General features: G+C 41.1%; 1 protein-coding gene across 7 annotated transcripts in view; it reads left to right on the forward strand.

Annotated features, from left to right (window-relative positions):
• The window catches only part of L3MBTL3 (L3MBTL histone methyl-lysine binding protein 3), a 145,679-nt gene that overhangs the window by 29,202 nt on the left and 97,018 nt on the right, over nucleotides 1-19,459 (forward strand). For 6 of the 7 annotated variants that reach the window (XM_062186748.1, XM_062186750.1, XM_062186752.1 and 3 more), the window contains exons 4-10: nucleotides 7,275-7,386; nucleotides 7,754-7,828; nucleotides 9,135-9,294; nucleotides 10,881-11,013; nucleotides 12,775-12,859; nucleotides 14,742-14,833; nucleotides 16,721-16,825. In XM_062186748.1, coding sequence (XP_062042732.1) covers nucleotides 7,275-7,386; nucleotides 7,754-7,828; nucleotides 9,135-9,294; nucleotides 10,881-11,013; nucleotides 12,775-12,859; nucleotides 14,742-14,833; nucleotides 16,721-16,825 — 762 coding nt within the window. The remainder of the gene's footprint in view (nucleotides 1-7,274; nucleotides 7,387-7,753; nucleotides 7,829-9,134; nucleotides 9,295-10,880; nucleotides 11,014-12,774; nucleotides 12,860-14,741; nucleotides 14,834-16,720; nucleotides 16,826-19,459) is intronic. The other variant, XM_062186754.1, reaches the window with a different exon arrangement.

Here is a 19,459-nt window from a genome sequence, read left to right on the forward strand (position 1 = left end):
GACTAAGGAATAGTTCTTTAGTGTTTTCTTAATTTGCAGAAGTTGATTTCTAGCTTCCAGGAGGATCATCTTAGTTGTGAGTCTGACTTGATGGCTAATAAATGCAGAAATGGCAAACAGAAGATAGAGCCTCCTAGATTCTGTAGTCACAGGCTTTGCAAGTTTGCAACACATTCGTCACATCTTAGTGTTCGTATTTAAAAACTGGATAATGTTAAAATATGGAATAAACGGCACTCTGAACCTCCCCAAAGTTCTCTGTGTTGTTTCTTCAGAGAAGGATGCTCAATCTGCTCTGTTTAAATGGGATCACCTCGCCCCCAGTGGCCCAGCACCTCTGCTGCCCATGCACGTGGTTATGCAAGCTCCCTTCTGGGAAGACAGCTACCCCCCCTTCTCATTTTTAATTTGCTTTTTCTCTGATCCTATCTCTGGGACCTTGAACCTGTCTGTGGCCTTTTAGACTTTGTGTTTGTACTTGGTCTTTCAGGTGTTTGAATTTCCGATCTCCCTAACAGACTGTTGCTTTGGCTTGCCTGTCTAACACTTGCTGTTCTGGGCTGTCTTGTCTAGACATTCCTGTGCTCTGATTTAGGCTTCTTGGAATCTAATCGCTTTTAGTGGCTGCTTGGCAAGTATCTTAACCAAGTGTGCCCTCACTCATGCTGGGCGGTGTGATTTGTACAGTTTGCCTGTCACTGGAGAAATACTTGAGATTTTAGTTGGGTTAGGTTTAATTAAGTGCAGTGTGGCAGTGTCTCTGAGTTTAGTGCAATAAACATATTGCTGTGAGGTCTAGAGAAATCTGCAGGAGAAACTGAGTTTTTAGAGCTCTTTGTGGTTGTGAATAAGTCAATCAATGTCTTTCGGTCAAGTTTCTTCTGCAGTTAAAATAAGAAATTAATTGAATACTGAGGATTTTATCTGCTGAACATTTTTGAGAAAGAAATACTATTTCTCAACCCTGATAATGCCAATCACATATTAGCTGAGCTTTGTCAAATCATTTAAATTCCATAAGTTTTGGAATCCTTACATGTAAGATGGGGATATTAGAATCTATCACAAGATAATCATGAGGCTTGAAAAATTGTATGGAGATATACACATATACACACACACTTATGATTTAGCAAATGTGAGTCCTTTTCTGGCTTTGTGATATGATAGAGTATGATATGATATGGTATGATATGATATGTAAACTGCCTTTGTACTCCTTCACTCCCATATTTTTCTTGAGCATTTTTATCCCTTTGATTCTCAGTGGCTTTGAAGAAAATGTCAGTGAATGACGAAATGTTTAACTTTTGTTTGTTAACTTTGGACAATAGAGTGAAGTTTCCATTCCTAGGAAATATGGATTGCATTAAGATTTTCTGAGCAATGGATCCTAGAATTAGCCTATTGCTTTTATTAAGGTAATCAAGTAATTAAGCTATTTAGTGGGCATTATAATCCAGTTTATTTGATGTGACTTTCAGACTCACCTAAATTATCAGGGTAATGGTTGTGTATCCAGTTCACTTTAAAATAATTTTAAAATTATTTTCTGCTTTGTAACCTGTTTTATCTGAGGAGAGTCAGAGTCTAGCTAGTTGATTGCATTGCTCGGGTTTTCTGATTCACTTGCTCCTTATGTTTAAGTCTGAGTTGCTAAGAGATCTGATTAAGAAATTGATTTTTCACAGAATTAAAATATTAGAACTTTGATTAGGTCATGATATTTACTCTCTCCCATCCATCCCATTGCTATTTTACAATGCCCAGGCTTCTGCTTCTTAATGAGTATATACATGTGACTTTCTTAACTGAATGGTTGCCTAAGACAGCCAGCTGAAGTTAAATCAGCTCATATAGTCAGCTAATACATGGAAGTCAGTTTGTTATCAAGGAGTAAGAGTTTTTGTATGCTTTAATTTTTGCTGTTTTGAGAGAACTTTCCTCTTTGAAAGCTTTATGATGGATGGCAATTAAATTATGTCACTCTTCTGCTTAAAATTCTTCAGCAGTTGTTAGTATCATGATGAAATTCAAACCTTTGAAGTTTATTGCAAGAGTTTTCTGGTGATCTGGACCCTACTTGCCTGTCTGGCTGCATCTCATGTTACTCCTTAGTGCCACTCTGTTTTTTACCTAGCTCAAACCACGAGTTGAAGACTTCACCTTTTGTGGTTGAAGTCCCATTTCTCTTCTTCACCTTAGGCTAAGTAGCCCTTAGATAAAGCAGAGAGCAAACATCTTTGGATGAGTCTGTGGGAAGAATAGAGAACTTGCTCTCTGATGAAAACTCCCCCTGCAACTTTCTTGTTCATTCTTTAATCCTTTCAAGGTAGTTTCTATCTCTCATCAGTGTGCAGATAGGAAAACAAGTCCAGAGTGGCTCATTCATTTGCTCATGTCATTTATGGAATAACTGGGTCTTAAAACTTGGCTTCTCTAATTAAATTGGTCTCCTACCAGTGCTGTTTGACTGTTTCTAAGTAGAGGAAATATTTTCATATCAATACAGATTGAAAAATGCCAATGGTCACTTCTCCCTCAACCTTTGCCCCTCCATAAGCTACATGGTGTTCTCTAAGTCTTTCTCCCCTCCTCCCATCCCTGGCTTTCCCCAGCTCCCACCAGAATATTCCTGGAGACTCCTACCTATTTGCTGGTGCTCTGGTGTAGTAGGCTCTGCCTCCGCCTGTGGCACCAGCATTCCTTCTGGGTGCCAGTTCATGTCCCGGTTTTTCCTTTTCTGATCTAGCTCTCTGCTTGTGGCCTGGAAAAGCAGAAGATGGCCCAAGTACTTGGGCCCTTGCATCCACGTGGGAGACCTGGAAGAAGCACCTGGCTCCTGGCTTCAGATCAGCCCAGCTCTGGCCATTGTGGCCATCTGGGGAGTGGGCCAGCAGATGGAGGGCTTTTCTCTCTGTCTGTCCCTCTCTCTGTAACTCTGCTTCTAAAATTAAATAAATAAATACAATCTTTTAAAATGATCTAAGAAAAATGTTACAGGATTTAGAGGAAGTGAAAATTAATTTGTACTGGAGGGATCAGGAAGGCTCTAGAAACAGCTGTCCTTTGAGTTTCCAGCGCCTGCAAATAGGCGGGAGTCTCCAGGAATATTCTGGTGGGAGCTGGGGAAAGCCAGGGATGGGAGGAGGGGAGAAAGACTTAGAGAACACCATGTAGCTTATGGAGGTGCAAAGGTTGAGGGAGAAGTGACCATTGGCATTTTTCAAAATACTGTCATCACTGACAAGATGTTTTTTGCCTACCTAAGCTTTGGAAATTTCTCTGTTGCCCAAGTTGTTCATTTCCAAGGCCCCTGAGTCTGTGCAGCTGGATGTCTAGGGGTAGCCATAGGACAGGCTTGTGACTTTAGTGGCTGTGGTACTTGCCAGAGCTCCTTCTGCCTAGGCAGCTTCTGTACCTGAATGTTTAATGATGTCTGAAATTTATCCACAAAGAGTTATTCCTCTGGGTTGCAGGTCTTTCAGAGTTCTTGGGTAAAAAGGCAGGTCTACTCCTGAGAGTGATAGCATCTTATCTAGCAGCAGTAATTGTTGCATAACCAAGGGCACAGCTCTGCAGCAGCCCCACAGAAGCCCAGCTATGAAACTGACCGCACTTCAGTGTACACTTTACCTTGTTGGGATTAGTGTTCAGAACAGTTGGTCATCAAACATACTTATTTGCCTTTAAAACACATTGATAGGTGGAATTGATTCCAAGAATGGAAGTAATAAAATGAAGATAATAACCACATTAGTATCTTTTAATGACCTGTGATTAAAGATAGCAGCAAAAATAGGCAAAAGATCATTTGCCTCTACAAGCAGAAATTTATTAAGAGAACTAAATCTATTAAAGGTAATTTAAGCCAAGCCAAACAAAAAATATGTGCAACCCCTTATGTATGTCAGGCATAATTGTTTTTTGATTGACCTGGATATATCCATATGCAGAAAAAAGTTGCCGTGTCAGCCGATATGTTTGGCTTGCTTAATAAATCCACTTTGCAAGGTTAATGATTTTGATATTCTTGATTATAGCATGGAGCTAATTCACAAAATATTTATACTGCTTTTAGCTTTCTCTAGGTTAAAGGAATTAATAATTTCTAAAAGGTAGAGATGGACATTAGGAGTAGTGATTGGCATCACTTGGGACAACTGCGGCCATTATCATATGGTTTGAGTCCCAGCTGTGCTCCTGACTCCAGCTTCCTGCTAATGTACATGCTGGGAGGCAGCAGGTGATGGTTCAAGACCTTGAGTTCCTGCCCTCCATGTGGGAGATCTGCATTGATTTCTAGGCTCCTGGGGAGCCCTGGCTATTGAAGGCATTTGGCAAGTGAACTAGCAGATGAGATCTATTTCTGTCTCAAATAAATTTTTTTTTAACTTTTATTTATTTGACAGAGTTAGACAGTGAGAGAGAGAGAGACAGAGAGATAGGTCTTCCTTCTGTTGGTTCATCCCCCCCACAAATGGCTGCCATGGCTGGCGCTGTGCCGATCCGAATCCAGGAGCCAGGTGCTTCCTCCTGGTCTCCCATGTGGGTGCAGGTGCTCAAGCACTTGGGCCATCCTCCACTGCCCTCCTGGGCCACAGCAGAGAGTTGGACTGCAAGAGGAGCAGCCGGGACTAGAACCCGGTGCCTGTATGGGATGCCGGTGCTGCAGGCGGAAGATTAACCAAGTGAGCCATGGCGCCAGGCCCATCAAATACATTTTTAAAAATGGAAAAAAAAGTAAGGCAGGCAAAGTTTCTGTCATTCCAAAGCCATTCAAAGCATTACCAGTTTCAGAATCTAGGCATTTAATCAGGGGGAAAAAAAAACCCCAGGAAATCATTATATCAGTCTTTTGGAATTACAAGTTTGGGACTTCACTAATGTTAGCAGCACCTAAGAGGCCACCTTGTTCAACATTTTCTATAGTAGTAATATGTGGAAGACACAGTAAATGCAAATTTAGAAGCCAGATAAATTTTGACCCATATTTTACACAAGATAGGATACTCTGAAAAAGCCTTGAGGCTTTTAATTTTTGAGTTAAGTAACATACGTTATTAGTGTAGATATTCTTTACTTTTCTAGAGCTCCAGGATGCATTGGAAATACATGGCGAAACCTGTGAGTCTTGTCTCCCCTCACCCCCGAAATATATATGGAGGTACTTCAGAAAGTTCATGAAAAATGGAATTAAAAAATATGTTTTTTTGATATAAGAAAAATTGATATCCAGGAGTTTTTTTTTTCATAATACACATTTCCATGAACATTTTGAAGAATCCCATATGTGCACGTGCCATAGTTTTGTATATGTTTCCTGTATCAACCTGGGAAGTGCATCCATGGATCTCTGACTCAGAAGAGTTCCTGGGGACTCCACGTGACACTGCATTTCTACTTTGTACTTAAGTGGCAGTTCAAGTACTGGCAATTAGTATTAGGAGGTGGAAAAGATGACAGACTACATGTTGTACTGTGGGAGGTTACCTTTTGACTTTAAAAGCATTGGAGTGGTTCTGAATTGATACTTGGAAATCCTACTTGTGGGGTTCTCTTTGGCCATATCTGTAATGCAGAGTGGTTTGTAGGTCAGCAGCCATCTCAGAACTTCAGCTGAGGGACACTTTCTGTTTAGTGTAGCTTTTGATGCCATTTCTCACATTCTGTGTTTGTCAGATAAGCACACACTGATATGAATAATAAGTAATAAAAATAAAATTACTTACTTGCAGTGAATTATCAAGTCTGTGCCTATTCGACAGAATTTACTTTGGAATTGATTTTCTATCACATTCTTTATTGTTGTTAATTGCTGATTGTCAGGCTAGCTTGTTTTTTCTACTCTTGCCCAGTAGATGGTACTATCAGCCTTTTTTTGAAATATTCTATTTTCAGAGTTGATCATAAAACTAATTTTTTAACTTTAAGATTTCTGTTTCCGGAAAGTAAAGTTATGGTTAGCTCTTTTCCATCTAACTTACTGTTGCCTCTTCCTAGACTAACTTTTCAGATGTCCCAGTGGGTGTCCTGTGCACAGGTGACCTGGTACTTATATCTGGAATATGTAGTAGGGTGAAGATATTCTCACATTCTTTTCCTTTTTCAACTCATTGCACCAGAAAGCATTTAATAATTGTGAACGATGTAGAAAACGGAGTAAGTTGCAGTTTTTACCTGGAAGAAGCAATAATTTTTGCTTAAGATTTTTCTGACTTGCAGTTTGAATGTAATTTGGTAAAACAAATAATTCTATTTGTGTATTGACCAAATAAATATTTTTAGATGGGGAATCAAGAGCCTTGTTTAAATACTACATATTTGCATGCCAGTATATATTGTCATGAAAGAGCTCAATAATTTGATTATCCTTTAGAATTTTGAGCTCTCTAGCTCTTCATGATCTGCTAAATTTAGTGAATTCCTGCTGTCACCCTGTTGGGTGGCAAAACAGAAGGCATGCAGAAAACTGAAATTCATGAGTAGGAGAGTACACGTAGCTGTCCCAGACGGAACAGGGCCCCAGCTCACAGGTAATGGTTAAGCCTTCACATGTACACGCAGTGCAGCCAGACAGTTGAGAAACACTGTGAAGCGTGCCATGAGGTGAGAGGAATTTTTCAATATTTAGAATGAGCATGTCCGTGAAATCAAAATGCTCTTACTTGCTGGTGATACAGTTGGCCAATAGCGAGTAGGCTTGTCAGCTCACACAGGTATTTCTAGTGGTTTTGGAAGATTAGGAGTGAAGGTGGTGGAGAATTCTAAAGTGCAATAAGCAAAAAGGGAAGTATTTTACTGGGCGGGGTTACATGGCTCATGCATACTCATCTTGGGATACACGCGCAAGATATGTAGGCTATCTTAACTAGGTTTGCTTGGGTGAAGCAAGTAGATTCCTGGAAAAACAGTCATTTTCCTTTCATTAATTTTCATTATTAAATGGGCAGTAATGTGAAGTAAGAAAACACAGGTCTGAGTGAAAAGAATGAAAGGTGTTTGAAATGACAAAACCAGTAAAAGTCCAGTGGACTGTGGGTCTAGTGGACAGCCCCGTTCCAGTGCTCCTACCTTGCTTTGCTCTGTTCTCTTTCCAAAGTAGTAAACTGCAGAAGACTTGATGCTAGTAGAACATTTATCAAGATATAATTGCTTAAATTAACTTCTAATACATAGTTAATTTGCGTAAGGACTGTGTGTGTTAGCCATTCAATAATCACTATCCTGAAACTTTTCCTCAATTTTTCCTCTTTCTTCTATGTTGTCACTAGTTTCGGGTAAATGAGTTTGGAGCCCTGGAAGTTATTACAGATGAGAGTGAGATGGAAAGTGTTAAAAAAGCAACTGCTACCACCACGTGGATGGTGCCAACTGCTCAAGAAGGTAAGACAGGGTCATCTGCATTTTCTTTTTTTTTTTCCTTTGGAAATATTTGAAGTAAGAACATCTAAGGTTTTATAATAGGCTGGAACGTTGAAAGTCCTGGATGATTTTTGTGTCTCGCATTCTTAGGTAAATTTCTGTAATGCAACTGATAGGAGCCAGCTTTGACATTTAAAATATAACAATAAGCTCTTCTCTTCTGATGCCAGATCTGTAATAGCACAAGGTTAGTTGGGAATTATCAAATAAATCCATGTTGTAGCCTACACAGGTGATTTAGCCAAAAGCCTGCCACTTTTTTTCTCATCTACTCCGATGGTTGTAACTAACACCTATATGCTGATGACTCCTAAATCTATATCTCCAGCCCCGACCTCTCCCCCGAGCTCCAGGCCCGTATTTCCACCTGCCTACTGGACATCTCCACCTGGATGTCCCACAGGTACCTCAAACTCCACATGTCTGAAATGCAATTCATTTTCTATTTCTTTCTTCCCTCCCCACACCTGCTGTTTCTCCCCTAACCCATATTTCAGTTGACGGTAGCACCATCCACCCAGTGGACAAGCAGGAAATATAGGAGTCATCTTGAACTTGTTCTTCCCATCCCTATATCCTGTTCCTTACTGCTCTTAGTTTTTTGTCTCAGATCTGGCCTTTTCTGCCTGATATCACTGCCACTGCCTTCATTTAGGCCCTTATCAGTTCTTACCTGAACTCTCATAGAACTCCTCTAAGTAACCACTCTGCTCTGATTTCACCTCTTTCAATTTGTCTTGCGGTCTGAAGTCAGAGGAACTTGTTTACATTGCTTCTTTATCTGACACTTGCTGATTTCTCATTGCCTCTTTAGCAGAATGTACAAAGATCTGGGTGACCTGCACCCTCCTGCTTGCTATGTCTCCTGACTCTGCACTCCCTTCTTTGTATGTCGTGTTCTGGCACTGCCAGCGACACAGAATTACATGTAATTTTCCCACCGCATCATGTGGTTTCGTGCTGCTTTGGCTTTACTCTTGCTGCCTTTTCTGGCTCGAATGCCATTTCTCACTTCGTCCAGTGGTAAATTCCTCTTTGGTCCTCCAAATCCTGTCGAAGCTCTGTATCAGAAGATCCCTAATGGCTCCGAAACTCCCTGACTCCCCCAGGCTGAATGAATCACTTTTTCCTCTGTACTACTTCTGGAACTTGTTCATACTTCTACTATTGCATGTATCACATTTTAGTATAAATACTGGTTTTCTTGCCTCTCTTCTAGACTGTGAGCTCTCTTGGGCAAGGTCTCTACTGTCATTATCGGTGTCTAGTATAAATTGGTGCCTAATAAATGTTTGCTGAATGAATGATTAGTGTAACAATTTAGGTACAAGGAAGTGTGAGTTCCTGAATTATTTGGATAATTATGGTTCCCAAGATCTGCTATGTCAAATGTAAAATAGAGACATTGATTAGCCACTTAAGTAAACCAAATGTCACTCATCACAAGGTTAAAAATGTGAAATAGCATAGATGACTTTAAAAGATTTTTTATCAAAGATGCACCTAGAGAATAGAATTCCTGTTGATGAATAGTTTTGTGAGGGAGCCAGCCCTCCCTCCCCCTCCCAAATTCTCCAGATCTGTCATTCATTCATTCAACAAACGTTATCCTTTTATTGTGTTTGCTAACAAAATTATTAGAAGAAAAAGTTTCAATGTATTTTGGAGTGTCTCCTGTGATGGTTTTAATTCTCCTTTTCATCTTCTAGTCTTTTCAGAGAAGTCTGGGGTACCTTTCAGGTTGAAGGATCCAGTGAAAGTGGAAGGGCTTCAATTCTGTGAGAACTGTTGTCAGTATGGCAATGTAGATGAGTGTCTGTCTGGAGGAAGCTATTGCAGCCAGAATTGCGCTCGGCATATCAAAGACAAGTAGGTTTTTTGCCTCGTTCCATCTATTAAACTGATTTTTTAGATTCTTAGGTTGTGGTCCCTGATAATACAGAGGGTTTGTGCTCCCTGATTTGTTCTTTTTCCAGAGACTTTCCCTGATCCCTCTGTTGAACTAAGGATTTCTGTCATCCCTGGCCTGAGCTATATTGTTAAGAGTCTGCAGCAGTACAGCTTCTGCCTCTATCTTCAGCCTGTTGTTGACCTTAATTTGATTGTTTCACAGTTACACATGGCTTTTCAGCTGGATGCCATTCTTAACAATTAGATACTTGCTTTAGAATTGCTCTAGAGACAAATATTCTTTATTTATTTTAAATATTTATTTATTTATTTATTTGAAAGGTAGAGTTACAGAGAGGCAGAGGCAGAGAGAGAGAGGTATTCCATCCACTGGTTCACTTCACAGATGGCCTCAATGGCTGGAGCTGCACCAATCTGAAGCCAGGAGCTTCTCTGGGTCTCCCATGTGGGTGCAGGGACCCAAGGACTTGGGCCATCTTCCACTGCTTTCCCAGGCCAAAGCAGAGAGCTGGATCATAAGTGGAGCAGCCAGGTCTCAAACTGGCATCCAAATGCGATGCTGGCACTGAAAGTGGCAGCTTTACCCACTGTGCCACAGTATGGCCCCATGAGACAAATATCTTTAAATAATCAATTCTTTAATCAGTATGAATTGCACCCTTGGAGACAAATAATTATAAACTTGTTAGAATCTGTTTAACAGATATAAGTATTGCCTGTCCCCTTTTGAAATTAATAATTAATATGTAAGGTAATTTTCACCTTCTACCCTATAACATATGAGTACTTCATATATCATATATGGATACTTCAAAAAGTCCATTGAAAGTGGAACTAGACAATAAGTTTATTTTAGTGCAGAAAGTTTTTGAAATCCATACATAAGAAGACTCTTCAAAAGTTCATAGAAAATGCAGACTATGAAAAACTATGCATGGATTTCAAAAGTTTCACACCAATATGCACTTATCTTTTAATTCCATTGTTCATTACCTTTTTTTTTTTTTTTTTTGATAGGCAGAGTTAGACAGTGAGAGAGAGAGAGATAGAGAGAAAGGTCTTCCTTCCATTGGTTCACCCCTCAAATGGCCGGCACGGCCAGCGCGCTGCACCAATCCAAAGCCAAGAGCCAGGTGCTTCCTCCTGGTCTCCCATGCGGGTGCAGAGGCCAAGCACTTGGGCCATCCTCCACTGTCTTCCCGGGCCACAGCAGAGAGCTGGACTGGAAGAAGAGCAACCGGGACAGAATCTGGCGCCCCAACCGGGACTAGAACCCGGTGTGCCGGCTCCGCAGGCAGAGGATTAGCCAAGTGAGCCACAGTGCCAGCCATGAACTTTTTAAAGTACCCAATTCTGTAGTCATGGTTTTAATGTTCTTACATATATGATACCCTGTTCTTTATATGTGATAGTTCTGCTTGGTGATAAAATATTTTTCCCTTGGCGTGTGATTTTTTAAAGTAATTTTTTGCAGTGATAATCAACATGTAGATGTTTGATAGGTATTGTTTCCTGTCACTATTTTGGGGTTATAAACACAACAGAGAACAGAAAGAAGAAAGGGACATGGGAGAAGACAACGAGGAAGAAGATCCCAAGTGCAGTCGGAAGAAAAAACCAAAATTGTCTCTGAAAGCTGATGCCAAGGAGGAAGGAGAAGACAGAGATGATGAGATGGTTCGTATCTCTTAGCAACTGCCAGGGAGCACGGGTAGTATCCATGGTCACAGCACTGCTCTGGAGCTTGTTACTTGAGTTCAGATGCTGGTTGCAGGACTACATGTTACTGTCAGCAAGTGACTTAGCTTCTCTGTGCCTCATTGACCTCATCTCCCAATGGGGTTAACCAATAGTATGGTACCCTTCCCTCAGGTGAGAAGTGGGATGTTCTGGAATTTACTGCAGGCATGAAAGGTAACAACTTTCCATTTTGTAAATGAATCTCAAATTCCTCTTGACAGCAAAATGCTAATCTCATTTTGGTAAATTGCAGACAGACCTCATAAAACTATGTGAGTGGGTAGAAAAATGCACATAAGTATTAGGTAGATTGGGGAACAATCATTCAGAATGTGCTAAGTAAAACACAAATATCCTGTCCCTAAAGTATATCTTATTTACTCTGATTTTTGTGATAAGAGAACTTTAAGGTATTGAAGCATTTTGCTTAAGATTAATACTGAGCAACTGTTACATGCCAGACACTCTTAAGTGCTGGGACTTACAGGATGAATAAGAGGACTGGGTTACTCCTCTTAGAGGCATTGTGCTCTTGTTAAGGGAGTGTATGATACACATGCAGAATGAACAAGACAAAGAACCACTAGTGAGAAATGCTATAATGAGAATTAAAATAGGGCTTTGGGATTGGCTGGCTGATTTGAGTTGGGGCATCAGGGAAGCCTTCCACGGAAGTGGGCATGGACAGTGTCATCTGAGCAATGAGGAGCCAGCTCTGGGAGAGGTTGAGGGAGAGGAGTCTGCTGGGCGTAGAACTGAGGAAAAGTTCCTGAAGTTGCAACATGTTCAGCATGTTGCATTTGAGCAAATTAGAAAGAGCCAGGGTAGTTGTGTATTGTGGGCTAATGGGAATGGAGTCAGGTGAAACTGCAGAGGCCACATAGAGCCTTCTGGTAACACAGTGATGAGTTTTCTTGTATTCCAAGTAGAAGGAGATGTCATTCTAAGTGGAGACAAAGGAATGTGTTCATCAGATTTATGTTTTAAAATGACTGTAGGAGAGCAAGAGTGGATCAGGGAAACCAATGGGGAGTGCATTGCAGTGGATGGGCCCTGTAGGCTGGATAAGGTGGGAGTCATTGCATTTGGGATGGATGTTCGAGGTAGGCTTGTTAGCATGTGTGAGGGAGAGAAGAATCAAGGGTGGCTCACATTTTTTAATTGAACCATTGGCCAATCATGCCACTTACTGGGAATAGGAAAGAAGGATGGAACAGAGAATTGAGGCCCTTCGCTGTCATGAATTTGAGATGTGGATTAGCTGTCTGATTGAGGCTCCCACGGGCCAAGGGGTGCGGGTAGTGTGCACACCCATAGAGTCAGCGAGAGGGAGCTGGAGATGCCTGCTGGGAGTATTTGGTGTACAGGTGACCTTGGAAACCCAGGGCAGGGACCAGATACAGCAGAGTGGGGAGGAGACTGAGCAAGAGGAAGACCAGACTGAGTTTCCAGGAGGAGGGAGCAGTGTCCCTGTTCTTTCAAGAGCGTAATTCTTGGAAGTGTGTTCAGATTGTAATGACCTCAGGCCAAAAGCAACACAGTTCTGAAATGAACTGTAGTCTTACTTTCCTTAACAGTTATGGAATGTAATTGAAGGAAGGAGCAACAGCAAAAAATGCTTACTGACAGCTCTCGAACGTTTCATTGCTGCCAGTTTCGTGAACTTTCAAGGTCCTAATTTTCCTTTCTTGCCTGTAGGAGAACAAACAAGATGGAAGAATCCTGAGGGGTTCGCAGAGGGCCCGCAGGAAAAGACGAGGTGATCCAGCTGTCTTGAAGCAGGGTGAGCTGATGAAAACTCTTGCTTGGAACTTGATGAAAGGGAGACTAGCTCACATAGGTTTAGTCTTTATTGTAACACACATTCTGGCAGTTAAGGTACTGCTTTGAGTTTTTCCTTTGATTCAGTTTTGTCAAGAAAAGTTAAGGTTTAGAGGAAATAAGAAAAAACTGAAAATTAGTAACTTTCAAGTGTTTCAGAGTAAGCATGAGAACATCTATTTTTCTGTCAGGTCACTGGTTCCTGCTTCTGTGCCTTTATCCCATTCTGTTCATTTTCCAAGATTTCAGATTTTTAAAAAATATATTTACTTATTTACATGAAAGGCAGAGTGACAGAGAGAGGAAGAGATTAAGAGAGAGAAGGAGCAAGATCTTCTGTCCACTGGTTCTTCAACAGCCAGGACTGGGCCAGGCTGAAGCCAAGAGCCAAGAGCTCCATCCTGGTCTCCTGCATGGTTGGCAGGAGCCCAAGCATTTGGACCGTCATATGCTGCCTTCTCAGGTGCATTAGCTGGAAGCTGGATCAGAAGTGGAATAGCTCTGATGTGGGATGCCGGCATCACAAGCAGTGGCTTAACCTGCTGTGCCATGATACTGGCCCTCGTTGTAGGTTTTTAACATTCCCTCTCAAAGTACAACTTCCTGATGTGGCACTTTTTTTTTCCTTTTGTTGTCAGACAGCATTTTCTTCTCAGGCCCCTCCTTGATTATTTGGCTGATGACTTAGTCCCTCTGTTGGGGGTGGGCCTTGGTCTTTTCCATAGATGCCTCGGTGTCTTGCCCAAGGCTTTAAGCCTGTGGTTTGCCACATCCCTCTGCTTGGCGCTGCCTGACTCTTGACCTATGCAATCCTGCAGGTCAGTGCCCCGAGCCCAGTGCTCCTGCTTGCACAGCCTTGTTCTGTTACTTCCTTGTTGCAAGCTAGAAATACAGGTTGCACATCCAAGATCCAAAACTTGTTGAGTGCTAGGGTAAAGCCTCTGCAGATATTCTGAAATCTGAAAAGCTCTGGAATCTGAAACTCCTCTGGCCTCAAGCATTTTGGATAAGGGATATTCAACCTGTGTTTCCTCTTGCTCAATCCTGCAGCCTTGCTTTTATGTCTTTTCAGAGGTGGCTACAGAGGGAGTAAATTCCTCTGTTCCCTTGTTCTCTGCCTCAGAATGTCTTGTTGCTCCAAACCTTTCTTTCCCTTCCCTTTAATCTCTCCTCTGGATGAAATTCCAGGCCCCTGGCACCTCCAGGACCTTGAGCCCTCAGTCGCCCCCCCAGCACACCCACCCACCACCCTTAGTATGTTTTTTCTCTTTGTGGCTCCACTCCTATGCTAATCTCATCCTCAAAATACCTTTCCCCTCATGTTGATACTATAGCTATTCTAGTCTTTCCCTCATAGCCAATTTTTTTGTCAAATTAATCCAGGATAAAATTGATATGAATGCCTGCCTCCCTATTTTTACCACTTAGGTATGCCTTTTACACCTGAAAACCTGACTCTTGCTCCATTGTCTTTTTTTCTTTCTCTTGGACGTTAGAAGCCATTCCCTGAGCACCCAGTGCTGGTCCCCTTCTCAGTTCTCTGATATTCATCTCTAGAGCTATCACTTCCTGAAGTTTTCATGGGATTGCTGTATTTTGGCTCCTGCTGTGTCTTTTCATTTTCTCTACCTTCTTATTTCTTCTACCCTCCTAACTGGATATATACCATAGTTCACATCTTAGCTTTTGAATTTTTTTTTTTTAGGGGGGAGGAGGAGACAGAAAAGAAGCCAGAGATACCAGCCACAGGAAAAGCTAGGCATAGTAGTAGTCATGGAAGTGAGAACTTGCTAAGTACATCACTGAGTTGGAAATTGTATCACTGAGTTCCCCTTGCCTCTCAGGTTTGCCTCCTAAAGGAAAGAAGGCTTGGTGCTGGGCATCCTACCTGGAGGAGGAGAAAGCTGTGGCAGTGCCAGCGAAGCTGTTCAAGGAGGTATTGGCCATGTCAGAAATGTTGCGGGTGATGGCAGAGGAGCCAGAGCACTGTTCAGAGCTAGCATTGTCATTTTCATGTTCTCTTTAGGAAATGTGACTTAAGATTAACTTCCCTAACCTTCTGTTTTTCACGTGTGTCAGGGGAGGGCATCCCCAGGAGCAGTTAGCACTGTTGGGTGCCCACCTTCTCCAGTGCTACTCCGGAGCACTCGCCCACGCACAGGCTTTTTTCTCTCAATGCTCGCTAAGCTTTCACTCATGATTTTGAACAAGGCCTCTAATTATTGCAAAAAAACTAATCATGAAGAAAAGCTGGTGTGAAATGTCATGTCAACAGCATGGCTTTGGGAGATTTATGTACTATCACAACAAAATATTTAAAAATGAATTACTGTATTATGCTCATGTTGGTGAAAATAAAAATATTTTATTATAGATGACTTAAATCAGTTAAAAATACAGATGCCAGGTGTAATTCTGGGTAGGAGCTGCTGCCCTGGATGAAAATGAGGGTCAGGGACCTTCTTCTGCGAAGGAGTAGACAGTACATGTTCCAGCCTTCCCAGGGCTCTGGGCCCTGCTGCAACAACGTCCCTTAGTTCTTGTGATGTCAGCCACAGATAAAACGTAAATGAGTGGACATGGCTGCGTCCAGTACAGCTGTATTTACCAAACCTACTGATGGGCCAGATTTCACTCATAGGCTGTAGCCTCCCAACCTTTGATTTAAATTATTTAATATTTAATCATGGTGAGTAGTTAGTCCACTACAGATATATTTTATCTATGTGTGAACATAGGAATTCTTACAAAATGATGAATAGTGAATGTTAGGATGGTTATATCTACATGAAGGATATTTAATTTAAACATATGAACTTGTTAATTACATATTAACTTGTTGTGTCTAATTATTTTCTATGACTTTGGTCCCTTACAGCATAGATTTTTTCACATTTTTCAAAAAACATTTAAATTCAGCTATTACTTGAATCAATAAAACATTCATGTGATTCAAACTGTAAAAGTTCTGAAAGAATGTAAAGCATATTCCTATTAGCCCTGTCTCCCAAAGCACCAGGTTTGTCTCTGACAAAGGTTACCTGTTCTTGCATTACCCTTCCTGGAAAATTGTGTGTTACCTCTGTAAGCAACATACTTGTCTATGTACAAATCCTCCCATCCCTGTCTTAAACCAAATGATGCATATGTCATCCCTTTTTGGACTGCATTTTTATTTCGCTTGATAGTTTGGAATTCCATTCATCATTATTTTATACTAATGCATAGTATTTCATTTGGTCTGTTTCATAATAATTTAAGTTGCTCCCTATTGATTGACATCCGCATATATTTTTAAAAAAATCTCTTCTTATACATTTTAGTGAATATTCTTACACACTGTCATTTTGCATGTGTGTGATTATCTGTGTTAGCTGATTTCCTAGAATAAGAATTGCTGAGTTGAAGAGAATGTTTTTAAATAGATATCATGACATTGCTAGAGGTTATTCTAGTTTTCATTCCTATTAGTGATGCATGCACGTGTCTGTTTTCCTAGTGCCTTACCAGCAGTGTAATCAAGCTGTTTGATCTTTATATCTTGACAGGTGAAATGTATTTTGGTTTAATATTACTTTGCGTGACTTGTCATGAGTAAGGTTGAGCATCTTTTCATAATAAAGTTCAGGAGCGTTAAATTTTCCTTCCTGTGGCCCATTTATAACCTTTGTCCATTTTCCAATTATTCATTGATTATTTTCTTTTGGATCTGGGGAAGTTATTTGTATATTTGGTGAAACTGAATTTTACGAGTGGTGATTATTCACGTTTTTGATGAGGCCTTCTGGATAGATACTAAAGCATCTGTCGTTTTGCATTTTAGTATCAGTCCTTCCCATATAACAAAAATGGATTCAAAGTTGGCATGAAGTTGGAAGGTGTGGACCCTGAGCATCAATCTGTGTACTGTGTCCTCACTGTGGCTGAGGTAAGCTTTGCCTCATTTTGACTTTCAAAACAGAATGATGAGTATAGGGTTGCAATAGTGGTAAAACTGCCATTGGTAGAGTGCTTCCTTCAATCCAGTCGTGGTACTTAGTGTTTCGTGTGCCCCATCTCATGTAATCTTTGTAGGAATCCTGTCCTCTGCAAGTCAAGGGTTTTTTTTACCCCTGTTCTGAACATGAGAGCACTGAGGCCCAGAGAGGTGAAGTGTTGGATTCAAGGCCACACAGCTTTGAAGCACTAGAACTAGCATTTGATCCCAGTCTGGATATCTGACTCCATAGCCTTTGCCTTACCGTATTCCTTAATTATAGGAACAGATTAGCGAATATTCACTTTTAAAAAAAAAAAATCTGGAATTATCTCTTGAAAATTTTCAGGAAAAAAATGACCAAATCAGTTATTATAACTCAGTACATTGCTGAGAGCATTTCAGTTTTAGTTTGTTTCCTCCTATAACAGCCTTACTTCCTTGAGCCAAGTGTATTGTGTGTATCTTTTCAAAATTTCCCCAAAAAGCATGAGATGGTCATGTGAACTAATTTTCACTATCAATGTCTTCTTTCAGTTTCTTACTGAATTTATAAGACGCTTGGCTTTTGCTCAACACAATAATACGATAGCTGGACAATGACAATTACAGTGAATGGGAAGAGACTATAAAGTGTTGGATTTTAAGAAGCCACCAGGGAGTCGAGTACTGAAAGTTTGATGAGAGAGCAGATAATTGATAAAGAGGGAGTGGGAGAAGATGGGAGTCAGGCAGAGAGGAAGCCCAAGGCTTTCCTGGGTGGGCAGTGGTTGGGATGGAGTCTGTTCTTACATTATAACAGGAAGGCTAGGGGAAGGTTTGAATACATGGAAGCCTTGGATATCCAAGCATCCAAAACATGGATACATGCAAGCTTGTCTGTTTGGAGGCAGACATTTGAGGGAACATCCTTGATATGGAAGACAAGTCATTGTTCTAGGGTAAGGAATGGAGGTAGTGGGATTGGATGCAGAAAGAGAAGGAAGAGGATTTGAGTAGGGTGTTCTGCAGGCTGGGAGGAGGGCTGAACAGCAGGGAGAGCCAGCATTCAGGCACAGTTTAGTCTGCTTAGTCCACTTTGTTATTTGAGGTCATTATAGTGCTAGGCGAAATACAAGTTTTGGTTCCCATGAGCCTCCACTCACAGTATGTTTGCAGATTGGTGAATGTATAACCTCATTTTGTGTACCTCTCTATTTAGATATTCCCCATTTAGTGTATGTTTATTAGCAAGGAACTCAGAACTGACAGCACTCCCAGTCATGCCTAACACACACATCACAGCTTCTGCTGCTTAGGTACACGAGGCAGCACTGGGGCACTGTACTTGGGGGCCATTTTAAACAGCAAATCTCTAAGGAAAAGGACAGAATGGTGGAAAATGTGGCACTAAATACACCACCCAGAAGACATTTCTTCTCGGCATGAGAGCTGAAACAAGAAGGCAGGCTGACGCCCTGTCAACCTCAGCTGAGAACATGTGCCTTGGACAGCTCAGATGTTTTGTCACTCTGCATGTGCATCTTCGCAAACACCAGGATATTATTTTGGGGTTAAAAATAAATTTTAGCAAGCAAGTGACTTTGTAAATATGCAATGCATGGATAATGAAGATCACTTCTATATAATTTTTTCTTTGCTAGCACCATTCACTAGACCAGGTACAAGGGCTCTTCACAATGTTCATGGAAAATGGAAATAAAAGAGAAGTTTATTTTGGCATGGAAAAATCTGAAATCCATTGCATGCAAAGGTGTTTAAAAAGTTCATGGAAATTTGTTTTATGAGAAACTATGCATAGATTTCAAAATTTTTTGCAACAGAATAATCTACTCTTTTGATTCTGTTTCCCATGAATTTCTTTTAATAAAAGATTTATTGATTTATTTGCAAGGCCAAGTAACAGAGAGAGCACATGTGAGAGAAATCTTCCATCCTCTGGTTCACTCCCTGAATGGCTGTAACAGCGATGTCTGGACCAGGCCAAAGCTAGGAGCCAGGAACTCCATCCTGGTCTCCCATATGGCTGCCGGGCCCAAAGTCTTGGGCCATCTTCTGCTGCCTTCCCAGGTGCATTAGCAGGGAGCTGGACTGGACATGGAGCAGCTGGAACTTGATTGGGCACTCTGCTAGGGTTTGCCAGCTTAATCTGTGCCACAACAGCAGCCCCTCCATGAATATTGTATAGTACCTTTGCATAGATGTAGATGAGGTGGATAGTTGAAATGATGGACATTTGCCAGGAAAATGTTTTAGTAGGACATCAGCGCAAACATTTAAAAATATTGGCAGGAAAATGTTTTAAGTGATTTTGGGAGAGGAAGGTTTGGGTTGACGGGGCTGCTAGAGAGAAAGTCCTGGAGTTCTCATTGCGATTGGAAAGAAGTGTACTGGGTGACAGGATTAGTGAGCTGGAAGAACAGGAGATGTCTTCACAGGACTGAGTGGGCTCAGAAACTCTTTCCCTTTATTTTATTGAAAGCTGCTTAATGACCATGTGATCCATGTATACCTGTCTGGGGTACCGAGCAGTGTTTCAGCTTGTGCATCTTCTAAGCTAAGAGTTGAGGGGCAGAGCAGTTTCTG

The sequence above is a fragment of the Lepus europaeus genome, chromosome 3 (assembly GCF_033115175.1).
Source record: "Lepus europaeus isolate LE1 chromosome 3, mLepTim1.pri, whole genome shotgun sequence".
Lineage (NCBI taxonomy): Eukaryota > Metazoa > Chordata > Mammalia > Lagomorpha > Leporidae > Lepus > Lepus europaeus.